The sequence below is a fragment of the Pomacea canaliculata genome, linkage group LG2 (assembly GCF_003073045.1).
Source record: "Pomacea canaliculata isolate SZHN2017 linkage group LG2, ASM307304v1, whole genome shotgun sequence".
NCBI classification, from domain to species: Eukaryota; Metazoa; Mollusca; class Gastropoda; order Architaenioglossa; family Ampullariidae; genus Pomacea; species Pomacea canaliculata.
Genome location: NC_037591.1, coordinates 5,311,026 through 5,324,088, shown reverse-complemented (window position 1 = coordinate 5,324,088; position 13,063 = coordinate 5,311,026). Strand labels below are relative to the sequence as shown.

Below are 13,063 nucleotides of genomic sequence, written 5' to 3'. Positions count from 1 at the left end.
TTAGAACACCTTCACCTGACGAGTCCCTCAAAACCTACTCCAGCACATTCTGGACGTGCAAATAAATATAACATTAATACATACAACGAGAGAAAGAGATAGTTTCATGCTAACAGGAAGTTCCACAGCCGACGTGTTGAATGTAATAGCAAACGGAGTGGAGACGGTAGTGAAATGAGCTGAGTTCTATTGGTCAAACCAACAGCACGGTACACTCTTATGTTTACTTTGACCTTTCACCCCTTCCCCCTCACAACAAAGCAGGAATTCTGCAAACGTACATCCTACTTGTAGTTGCCCCTACAGCTATTTTCAGAATGACACACATTGCCAGACATATTGCTCGCTCTTCCCCCGCCGTCTGTGTGTGTGTGCGTGCGTATTAAAGATCATGACTGCTTGTAGACTGTCTTTGCTATGTTCCCTACCAACGAAGACGATGGTGGAGCAATGGGTACAAAGGATGACGACAGCGTGCAGACCACCCAGAAGTACCGCCACAAATCTGTGTCATGACCTGCACATTGACATGTTTCGTCGTTATCTGGTGTCTAGCAGGCCACGGGTAACAAATTCTCTACATAGCTCTTCCTCTTCCGCTGCCTCCTCTTCACAGCAACACGACATTCAGCGACTCGCCACCGGTTGCCTCCCACTACTAAGTTCACAGAACCCAAGATCTTCACGCAGCTTGGGGTTTGAGACAGCATCCTTCACAAACAATACCCGCCAGCTTAGCGCAAACACTTTCGCTCTATATATACCGCACAGCAGCCAGAAAGAGGTAACTCGACTCACCCCGTACCAGACATTCCACCCGGAGGAAGCTGCGAGGTGTGCGGAGGGGCCGCCACCATGACTGATCCTGCAGAAGGAAGCGAGCATCCAGGTCTAAGCGTCGGCGTCAGCAGCAAGACGTCAACACCAGCCAACGCCACCCTTCCACCCAGAAAACCTCCCAGCGTCTTGGTGTTACGTGGCGGCTGCAGCACGTCAATGCACGGTCTGTCAGACTTGTTGGTACTCCACAGGTTTGCTGCCACTAGTTTGCGCTGGCTGTGTCGACTTTTGGTTACACTAGTAGCGAACTCATACATTCACGACCTTTACCAACAAAACCTACGAATGCGCTTGGGTGTGTGTGTGTGTGAAACAACCAACACGTCATCGAAAAAAAAAGCGGGAAGGGTCGACACGGTATCGAATGGAAAGAAAAGAAAAAGGTGAAAGGGGGTGAGAAAGCGGGTGAAGACAGCCATGCAACCTTGACTGCCAGGCATTTCCAGGAGCTGATGATGAGGATGATCAACCCTCAGAAAAATCTCATGCGGTAAGCTGCCGACGGAATTCTATGACATCACTGTCGGGCTTGTCGGAAACGCACGAACTGAGACGGGAGGCTGAGAAGGTAAAAGAGTGTGTGAAGGGGGGAGGGAGTGGGGAATATTGCATGTCATCACGGGCATGATGCCCGCGCCTAGCAAAAGGCATCTGAACATGCACATATCCCTTCAACATATTCTGTTGGCGGGGTCCTCCTGCCCTCGCCCTGGACAACCCTCGTCAACGTCTCTCCAGCAAACCAGTTGACAACCTTGCGACCTCTGCCACCACGAACACCGCAGTGAACGTTCTTATAAAGGTTTTCAAAAATGGTTCCGAACGATGTAGACGAACATTTGTCCTCACCCTCCCATCCCCCCACATTTTCTTGTTCAAAGTACACGTTCACGTGCAGTGGCGTAACCGGCAAAACTCCTTCTTGTTCTTTTTCTGAGGATCTGCGCTGTTATTGTTTCTGGCTGGGCTGCGGTAGGGTGTGCCACAGATTCGTGCCTATCGAGCACAAAGGACAAGAAAGGGGAAATCTGATTCACTGGCGCGTGATGGAGGTGCGGGAGGGGTGCAGAGAAGGCCAAGGGGTCATGGTTGTAGGGCAAAGCAGTTTGAGAGGGCAACGGCACTCGCTAAAGTATGACACCGTTTCACTATTCACCATCAGCACCCGTTTCTGGTCACGCCTTACTTCCCCAAAGAAAATACAAATCGATCTCAGGCATGCATTCTATGCTAATTTGCTTGCTGCATCGTGTCAAAACCGCCGCCAAGGCCATTTGTGGGAACAGCTCCAGCAGCCAGAATCTGGGCCTTGTCATCTCCGACTTCAACTGAAATCGCGAGTTCAATATGTCAACAAAAAAATAGTCTTTTCTCGGGGTACCTCTGAAATGTCGTTACGTAATAATCAGAAGTTTCGATGGGGTTTTTTTTTTTTTCAACAAAAGCTTTTAAAAAAGACACTCTAAGCACGGAGTCCAGTCACGTCCAGAGTCAGTCTACAGCAAAACGGTCACGACCCGGTGTTTCGTTACGCACCAGATACGTCACATTAGGAATGGTTGAGATATTTTTAACACTGACTTTTTTTCAGCCCCTTCTGAACAAGCAAATAATTCTACACTTAAAAGCATGAAGCTTTTCAAGTCAGCCGGAGTCGATTAGCCCACAGCACGCGGTGAATCACGACCTTTCGTTACGCTTAGTTCTCCTCTCATGCAGGGTTCTCCCATCCCTCCACCTACCTACCTCCCCCGTCATCTACTCGTACAGCAAATACTGCAATGACAGGGACAGGCGGACGAGGAGGTGCACGCACTCCGACGCAATGCAAGGCAGCAAACAAACAAAGGCATGGCTGCACTTTCCCCCAGCAGTGTCAAAATCCACGGCAAACGTTGGGAGGCAGCCGCACCAAACGGCGGCGACGTACAGCAACTATGACAACGCAGGAGAGCTCGACGACGTGACGTAGTACAGCAGATTACGGCTGTCGGCAGTCCCACGTCTGCGCCATGTTGCGGCGATGCAATCAATCACAGACGCTCGCGATGTTAACAGACGTTTGAAATCGTCTACACAGAACCTCAGCACCAAAGAAGGAAAGAAAGAAAATGCACGGAATTTGAGGGGGAAAAAAAGATAAAAATATACTAAAACTATTTGAAAAGTTCAGGTTATAGTAACCAAACTGCAAAGCTAGGGAAAGACTGTCAAAACAATTAGTTCCCGAAAGAAAAAAAAAAGAAAAAGAAATAAATATGTAATTCTGCTGGTAACGAGTGAAAGAACACACGGTGATGGAGGTCTGACGTCAGACAGAAGCTCGACTAAAGGCCCGGAATCCGTAGTACACAACAAGAAATGGGATGGGGGTGTGGGGGTTGGGTGTGTGTGTGGGGGGGAGGGGTTCAACCTTCAGGATGAGTGAAGACAGGACGGTGGCCAAGACTGCGGATTACTCTTGGCCGTCTCAACCTCTCTGCTGCCTCCCATCGAGAGAAAACACGCGGTAGACAGCTGGTCTGGGAGGGCGAGGGGGAGAGGTGGGTAGGCAAGATATACTCTCTTGATTGACTTTGCAGTCTTGTACTTTTGTCGTTTTTTCAGGAATAGGTTATATCGGGTTGGTGGCCAGTATACTACACTACATAACGTAAGAACTAGGGCACAGATGCCCCTTCACCAGCTCGAAAGTCGCGTTGCTGTTGCTGCAAACACCCGGCATGTGTTAAAATAAAAGCGAAAGGTGTCTGTTTTGCATAAATATTATAGTTTCCCATGTTGAAGACAGAAAAAAATATGTTTCGGTTTTTATATTGTGCGGGGTTCATTTTCTTGAAATTATGAACCGAACACTGAAAGTGCCGGGAAGTTGCTTTTGAATGGTAACTTCCGCTACAACAAGAGATAATGTTCTAAGCGCTATGTCTCTGTTTAAAGGAAATCAAAAGACTACAAAAGAAGTTTTTTTAAAAAAAGGAGCGCATTTTTTTCACCCTCCTACCCATTGTTACTCGGGTACTGTACTACCGTCCCTTTATTGCTCCCTCTGGCCACACACTGTCCGCGAAGAGTGTATTCTTCTGTAGGTCGTGGTATGAAATCCTTTGTAAAGGGATTTTATTAAAGAAGCCCAGAGGTAATGACTGTGGACTTTTGCACACGACTCCTAACATCGTTGGATTCGTTCGATAGGGAACTGGTACCAGAACATCAAAAGTACGACATCACTGAAAGCGAGAAGGGTACGGGTGATAACCACAACTTTCTTCTCACACACAAAAGTAAAAAGTCATCTAAACTTTGTATGGGAGTAGTTGTGAGTGAGAAGATAATTATTTACATCACCAGTTTCATCTCCTGTTCTCCTTCGCAGTTGACTGGCTTGCCTTATCCAAGGCAATTCAGACTATATATTCAGACTATATTTCGGACCATTACACTCTCTACAACAGTTACAACCGTCTCACTCCATTCAGTTAAGTCCTTTTCTGTTTTTTGTCCGGGTTTTGCAATTCAGACAATCAAATTACCGTCTCCTGCTGTCATCAGTTTATATAATATTCAAAACTATTATCTGATATTACTGATGTAAAAAAACAAAGCGCGGTTTTCTCAGCATGAGTACAGCCCACGCCTTTAAAACGAACCTTCTCAGCAAATATTTTCCGATTTCTTTTGTAACATTTCTCACACCGATGACTAGCTGATGGCCACAATAAATAACAGCACCTACAAATAACTGACACTCGTTCAAATTAACAGCGAAGAAAGGTGAAAGGTGGAAATCCCATTCCCATTCTCGATTAATTCTAAATGCTAAGTTAAGAAAAAAGTGGGCTATAAAATAAAGCAGGCAAGGGTCTGTTGATGTGTAACTGCTGCAAGTATTGTAAAGATAACAGGCACACAAGGAGCACGTTGTTCTGTGCAGGTCCGTGAAACTCCACTACAAGATAGAAAGGCATACGCACTTTTCTGGCGATCGACTAGAAGTTTACCTGAGGCCAGGGCGAAACTGCTGGTCATGTAGGTAATCCATTCAGGTGGGGTATGCCACCCGTTCGCTTGCAGTCGGGTTAGGCAGGAAAAGGACTACGACACTACGTGCATGCAACGTGGAAGACAAAGGCACCTGCTTCACAAGAAAACGTTGGTGTTGGACGTCAGCTGAACTCTCTGGATTCAACTCTCATAGTCCAATTGATTTCTCCCAGGACTGACGAGTGTTATCGCTGCATCATCTCGAGTCTTTACCAGACAGCTCTGAGAGAAAATCTTGTAGAAAGTGTACATCGATCGAGTCGTATCAAAGGTATGCGCCATGTACTTTAAGGTGTGTGTATAAATAGGTCATATCAGCTTTAAGGACCAGACATTGCCTACAAGATACATAGACGATGATCGATATATATCGATACACTTGAGGTCAAAATGCAGGGCAACTACACATCCTATCCAGTTTCCTCGGGCTGGTGTGGTTCCGATCCTGAAGACAGTAGGAGAAATATAACAGACAGGTGGATAAAGGCAGTGATGGCAGCTGGATATAACAGTGGCGGTCACAAAGACCAAGTGGAGGGGGAGAGAGAGCTCAGCTGGCAATGACGTCACAGGCGGATGGCGGGTAGTTTGCGAGAGGCAACGAAAAAAAATTATGTCTACATTTCCGCACATTTTCTACTCACTCCAGTTTATCCAGCTTCAATCGAGCCACATGCGAGTGTGATTAAGTCCTGTCATTTCGTCAATGGAAGTTGAACAGATATTCAAGTTTGAAAAAGAAAGTTACATGCCGGAGGAGTTCAACGACTCTTCCCAATGTATGCTGTGCAGTGTGTGTGTGTTGGGTCTACTTTTTTTGGCTCCACAATAGGAACTATTCACGTGTAAGTTCTAAGTTGCTTGTCTGCCAAACGCGAGCGACAGGTCTGTTATTAAATTGTCTCGTATCCTTGAGAAGTGATGCAGTGGCACTAGAACTTTTCTGAGGGGTGCGGGGAGGTGTGTGTGTGGTGGGGGGAGGGAGAGATTGCAAGCTGTGAGACCAATATGTCCATTACCTTTTTATGACATCGCTTACTTCTAAGTGGTGGATCATAATAAAACGTTAATGAAGCTTATTAACTGACTTGTGTGCGATAATTGTAAAAGAAGCACATTACCCACAAGGGAGTGTAAATCTGTCTCCTGTATACATCAAAGGTAAGTGGCATCGATCTAGTTGATCGGCGCGAGATCCGCTGTTCAGCCTCCATCACACAAACACAGCGGGGCTCACGCGTGTGCGTTCCTGTGAGAGGTGGCGGATGCACGTAAATGTGGCAGTCGTGTGATAGGCTGTCCAAACAGATACTAGTGCTCGCACACGCACACGTGAAGACCACCAACATCAGGTTTGCTTGCCATCATGCTTATTGTTCAAGGGCCAGGTGCACAGACCTCCTCTAGCTGTCTGACTAACGCCTGAGTTTAATTCTTATGAAGTGTTTTTCATACATATATATAATATTTTGTATATATGGTGTGTGTGTGTTTAGTTGGCTGCAAGGGGTTGGCCATCTAGCTAGCAGCCAGGCGGGTGGCAGTTGGCCATGTCTACTATATATCTACTTTATATCTTTCAGGGCCAGATCGTGCAGACAAAATTGTTCTCGATACACGAAAGCCGAGTCTGCAAAGTCTCGTAACGAAATGCCCTCAAAATCTCATTCTGAATCACAAAGGCAGCCTCGTGCACAAAGACTTTTCTTGTTTCTCGACCCGCGTCTCGCGTGTTTACCAAACCGTGTCACACACTAGGGGAGATATAAGCACAGGATTTCTGCCTTCTTACTCACTGTACTCGCTGAAACATGGCGTTTCCTCTCTCTTTCCTCCCAAGTCGATGGTGCACAAGTTTCCCCCTCCCTTTGCACTCTACAGTCATCGGCTGTTCTTGGCTTAAAAATTATGTCGGTGACTCGCAAGCAGCTTGGCTGAATGTATCTTCACTGTAGGATCAACTGTGCAAAAGGCTCACCTCCGGATAGATAGATAGTGAGCATTTGAAGGAGAATAGCAAGGAAGGTAGCTAACGTCGCTGTTCAATGGTTAATCTGAGTAATCGAAAGAAGTTAGCATTGCTTTGAATGAAAGAATAACCCAATTAAAATACCCGTCTAAATTCGTTCATACGATGGTGCCATTTCAAAGGATTCACTGAAGGTGGTTTCACAAAACAAAGACAAAGAAAGTATAAAAGTTTTCAAAGTGATAAAAAGGCTAAAGCAAGAGGTTCTACTCATACGTACATTTGACCCACTGTAACTTTAAATATAGAATATAACCGAGTACATCGACCCATAGTCTTCTACAACCATTGAATCCCTCAGATTTTTTTTGTTTTTTCACTTACAGATTTTGCTTGGTTTGATACCCTGACAAAAGGAAACGAAAAAAAATCTGACTTCGAACTGCACTTAACAACAATAGGTCGAAAAAAAAACAGGAAATGTCGTGAAGCCATCCACGCCTTACAGCACAAAGGTTTGCACTTTAACGGAGACCGTAACCGGTCGATGAATTTCAAATGACTTCCACACAACAAACTTAGAAAACAAGTCGGTCTGCAAAACAGACCATGGCAAACGCAAAGCTTTACAGCCAGTAGCATGAAGCAATCAAAATGCAGGTCAAAGAACAGTAGCACCTGTATCGATAATTAATACTAATCTACGTCAGACTAAGAACTCCACGAGCGGCATCGTGAGCTCATAACACCCTCGGCCCGTGGTGATGACTCAGCACAATCATCTGACGTTTAGCAAAAGATTATTGACGTTTTTTAATGAGCGCAGAGCTGCGGCTTTCCCGCACCTGGCAGGCACCTGCACACGCCTTCCAATGAAGCACCTGCGCGGCTGTAGCCTTTAAAGCGTGGACGCGATGCCGTGTTGAAAGACACCGATGCCACAATGCTTCCTCGACTGGCAGCTACGTCGCTTCGTCATCGCCATCACTACAATCGTCGTCGTTGTCGTCTGCAGCAGCATAAGTACAATTTTCTCCGACACTTCGTTACCAATTGCAATCGTTGCACCTAACGGCTTGTGATTTTTGAGTCGACGAGTTTGCTAGTCATTGTGTTTAGTGTTGATACCATTTCTGAAGTTATTTGTAGAGAAGCCTAATCACAACGCAGCTGCTTGTCGGGAAATTCCACCTGGAAATGTCAATAAAGACGTCTACACTGCCCTCGTGTCACATCTAGTTTAACTACACCTTGCCTAAGTCTATATACTCCTACGGTGTCTTATAGAATGGCATCACGTAGTCAGGGGGTCAATCGTGTGTGTGCGTGCGTGTGTGTATTGGGTGGGGGTGGGGGTGGGAGAAAAAGTCACACGCACGCACACATACATGCGCGCACTCTGGCGTAAATACCTAATCTTATGAATGTATAAGTCAATGGGCACTGGTTGAGCGTGGAGGAAAGCATCAGCATTCTACAAAGAAGAGAATAATCTTCGACGGTAACTTTTCTTTTGATAGAGCACAGTAAACATTCTAACAACATCGTCAATGTGGACTCACTCCCCCCCCTCCTATGCTTTTAAGTCTCTCTTCTATTCCTCCTTCCCTTCTCCTGCTGAACTGCAAACGTCCTCTCTCTTTGTCTCGAGTTGGAAAGTATTATCGACATTATTATGTTTTAGCAACACAGTTGACATAGCTTTAACAGGCATCTTTACCGTTATCTTCGGCGTTGTTTCATCCGAAATAAATAAGTGCGTCTGGACTAAATATCCCCCGACAACCTTCATCACCTAGAAAGTGATGATCAGGCTAGATGCAATGGCGCTAGACCAGGCGCCACGTAGCTTCGTTCGTGGACCAGGAAATATTACCAAACACTTCACGGAAGCAGACTTGAACAAATCTCGAAGTAGTAACTTTCTGAAAGCTCTGCATGGTCTGGAAAAAATGTTACCTGGTTATGCTCTTCCACCGCCATTACTCGACTGCCAAATGCACACGAAGGCTAAGCTAGGATGTTATATAACACAAACCCGTTTTCTCTCTGTTTAGCGTAGGGTTTAGTCAGCTTTCACAGTTGACTGATGTTTGATTTTACAAAGTCTTGTCATAAATAAAGGTCGTTCGGTGGTGCAACGGTTAGCGCCTGCAGAGAGGGTTGGCTGTCATGGGTTCAGCTCTCGTCTCGGGCACGCTGTTCTTTCTCTGCACGTGGCGTCTGTTTACAATTGCCTTGCCATGATATGGTCTTAGTTACTGGCTTGGAGTAAAACATCGATCCCCCTCCTTTTGTCAAAAATAACATTGTTCAGGGACGACCGGCCAAGAGACAAGTACTGACAAAAGAAAATTGTGAAAATAGCCTTGTCGCTTTGCTCCATCAGAACATGTTTTAAACTATAAATTAAAACAAAGTCAGATACATATGGATTCTTAATTTATACTACATGGGATACACGTTAGTAAATGACTTCATCAAGGTTCACTCCATGCTGTGAAACGAATATAAAATGATCCATGTGAACATTTGCCGTTGCTGTTACCGGACTGGTGGAAATCAGGTTTATGGTCCCCGTTATTTGAAAACTCTGTTTCACTGTGTTGCAGCTTGCAAAGATAAACATCTGGCAACTATGTACATCTGCGTAAGCAGCAAGGAAAAAGCCATATGATGACTTCTCATCTACCACAACACATCTCTGTAATGTATACTCGCACAAAACACACACACACAAAACAAGCAAACCGTCAACTCCTAGCTTCATCCTATAATGCCCATAACTCCCATAATTTACATTAGAACATGGCTGAGTGTACAGCCCATATTTTGACCTGCTTCATTTGGACTTGTTATACCAGTTTTTTGTAGCAGTGACTGGTCATAGCAGCATGTGTCTGTAACCTGATTTATCTCGACATGTTGGACGGACGCCTAGCAAATCAAGTCATGGTCTTTACTTCTTAAGTGGTTTAATTTTTATTTTGCACGTTTCTCGTGGGTTCTATTGTCAAAACTATTTTTAAATAAAATCTGTTAATAATCTGTAATTTCTCTCAACGAGGTAACCTATTTCTCTCTGGTTGTCCGTGAAAAATCTAGCTGAAACCTTCATAACTGAAGGACGTCCCAACAAAAACTTTTTAAAAAAATCAACCGAAAAATGGTATGAAAGAATATAAAAGTTAAACATTAGGACAGACAGATCCTGTCAGTACTTCCTAGCTCTAGCGGCCCAAAGTTTGGTCACAGAGAGAGAAGGCGTCCCACTGCCACCTTGACCGGGTCAAGAACCTCATTCAGCGCCTGTAGGCGGCCGGTCGGACAGACAGGGCGAAGCGTTCTCACGGGCTGTAATGTGCAGCACAGCCCACTACATCACGAACGCCCTCCTCCACTGCGCCTCCTGGAGGCCCCTAGCGTAGAGGTGGGTGAGGGCTGGGGGTAGGGGGGAGTAGAGGATAAGAAACAGCAAGCGAGGTAGACTGTATGTATATATAGCAGCCGTGTCAGAGACCGCCATTGCCGTGGGGAAGGCCAAGTTATTGTCCCAACCTCACCTCCCGACTAGCAGCCCACATGGTAAGGTGACCCAGCACTGGCGGCGGTGGCTGACCTAGAGACTAGTGTCTGTCGGCCCGCCGTGTTACTCTGTATGTGTGTGTGTTGCTATCAGTACTGACGACAAACTGCACCAAGGTGCAGAGCTGCACGCGACGTTAGGCCCTCCAACCAGATAGGCCAGGGGCACCCGCCCAACAACCTCGTCACCCACCCCAACCCACACCCCGACACCCCACTTCTCCAATACTCGGTATGTAAAGTCGACTACACAACATGCACGAATGCAGGTTAGCTAAAACCGTAAGCTGAGGTTTGGTGTTACTCAACACCAGGCAACGGTTGGTGATCAGCATGTCTCAGACACGACCTGGATGTAAACTGTGTGTACACACACACAAACACACATACGGACGCAGACTCTGAGAGAGTACATATGTGAAAGTACACAACAATTTCACAGACCTCAGACCACCTCATGGCTAAACTTTCTAATGTCAGAGATGTGTGATTCCAAAGACATGGGAGGGAGGAGGAGGACACACTTCATTTGACACGAAATCTCACGGGAACAGGAACTCGGGTGAAAAATAGGAGGGAGAGCGGAATCCCGGACAGAACTTTTGATTGATTTCAAGTCTGTCTACACAGTCAGGCCGACTTATTCAGTGGAGGCAAAGGCGGTGTATGGAGTCCCAGTCCCATCCCCCTTCATTCTGAGGCCAGACCAAACTTGAGTGTGTGCCAGTGCCGTGCCTGGGAGCTGGTTTTCTGCGCGCTATCTGGCAACAAGATCGATGTTCCTTGCGTCACAGCCTCTCCATACTCAAACAACATCTACAACTTGAACAAGGCCGGCCTAGCAGACACAAATGCCACCGCACTGCGCGCGATTCAAACCCATCAAGCACTCAATCAATGAAGGGAAAAAGCTCCCGGCTCACTTGACCCGTCTTTGGCCTGGGTCAAAAATGCGTATCTAGCAGTGGAGGAGGAAAAAAAAAACTCTTGAAAAAAAACCGATGAGTATTTTCTACTTTGCGAGGTAGGAGAGGACTGGCTATTTATACAGATCATGACAAGAGAAGAAAAAAAATAAACGTGATCTCTGGGCACTAAGATATCGCGACAGCAGTGACACACACACAACACAAGAAAGCAAGCGTGCGCATCTGTGTGTGCGTGGGTGTGTATGGGTGTGTGCCTGTGTTATCGTAGGACACAAAAACATGCAGGTGATAGAAAGTCAAACCGCCGCAGGACGTTTAGAGGAAAAAAAAAAACAACACACACACACCGTATAACTCCACTGCACTCTACGAACGACGAAACAGAAAGAAAGAGAGAATGAACGAGGAAGGTTTTTACCTGGCTGCTGTTTCGGGACAAAAATTGATGCGGTGGTTCCTAGTCCGCGCAGAGGCATGTCTGCTGTCTCTGACAGTATTCACGGGTCATTGTAATTGTCCTCGCTTTCAACTACACAAATCTACACAAGCGAGGCACTGCTAAAAACGTCTACAGCTTGCCCCGAACTCTCCGCTCTGAACACTGAAGTACCAACCGCCCAGCCCCCACTAAAGCAAGCATTCCTCGGCTAAGCCACCGAACCAACCCCCCACTGCATTTTTTTTTTTTTAGCTTTGCCTCTCTCCCTCTCTGTAAAAAGCATGTTGTGTTCCGCGTACACATTCGACTCGAAACAGCGTCGTTGGTCCGAAGGCTGCTGAACACATCTACACAACAAGTCCCACCCTCTCTCTCTGACCTTATCAGTCCTACTTTGAGGCCAAAAAATTATCTGTTATACGAAAGTCCAAAAACAGAATCATTTTTTTAAACCCCCCTCAACACAATGGCGGACTATTTGCGCGTGTGAGTGTGTGTGTGCGTGCGTGTGTGCGTGCGTCCCTGTGGTGCGTGCGTCCGTGTCAGGACACAGTTACAAGCGGCAGCCAGCGCTCGTCCTGACACCCCTCGCGCGCGAAGTGAGCATGACCCTAGGTTACTGCATCAGTGAGATATTGACCCGGTGAGGTAATGTGTCTGGGGAGGCAAGGCAAGGTCAGGCTGTCTGTCTCAACATGACTTGGGGCCTCGTCGGGGATGGGAAACTGGCTCGTGCTTTGCTGCGGTAATGATTGGGAGCTCAATTTGAGCTGGAGGGAGCGGTGCAAGACGCCAGGCGTTGGAGCAAACGGGGAGGGGGGAGAGAGAGAAGAGAGGGGGGAAGGAGGAGGAGGGAGGTGAAATTTTGGGGAGGATAACCTGTGTCTTGCCTGCAAGCGGTGAACAGCTTTTGGGGATCGATAGCGGGCTGTTAATCCTGTATCCATGAATTCATTGGCGACACCGGCATGCCCAGTAACTCCGCCACCGTCTTCACTTCTTTCCGCCCCGGCGGTGCTAACGGAGAGAAAGCCTTATCGACATGCTTTTGCTACTGGCCAACAAGCAGGCTAGCAAAAGTTCTCAGAAATCAAACACCCGACGTCCATGGGTTGGTGAGGACCGTTGGTAAGGCTCGCGCTCTGTCTGTCTCAGCGCCGGCTCTGGCCGAGCGACGTCACGTGCAGCTAAAAGTACAAGTCGCGGCGCTTTGGACACGCGGCAGTGCCTCCGCACTCACAGAGCCATGTGGCCGTG

At 46.8% G+C, this 13,063-nt stretch overlaps 1 protein-coding gene across 24 annotated transcripts in view; it reads right to left on the bottom strand.

Annotated features, from left to right (window-relative positions):
• The window catches only part of LOC112556085 (zinc finger protein 678-like), a 248,897-nt gene that overhangs the window by 137,443 nt on the left and 98,391 nt on the right, over positions 1-13,063 (bottom strand). Inside the window, exon 1 of one of the 24 annotated variants that reach the window (XM_025224711.1) lies at positions 11,786-12,258. The exons of 22 other annotated variants lie outside the window; for them this stretch is intronic. Coding sequence is in view for 1 of the 2 variants with exons in the window: in XM_025224703.1 (XP_025080488.1) it covers positions 799-885 (87 nt within the window). In the remaining variant the exon portion in view is untranslated. Of the gene's footprint in view, positions 1-798; positions 1,014-11,785; positions 12,259-13,063 lie in introns of those variants that run through there. One more of the 24 variants, XM_025224703.1, reaches the window with a different exon arrangement.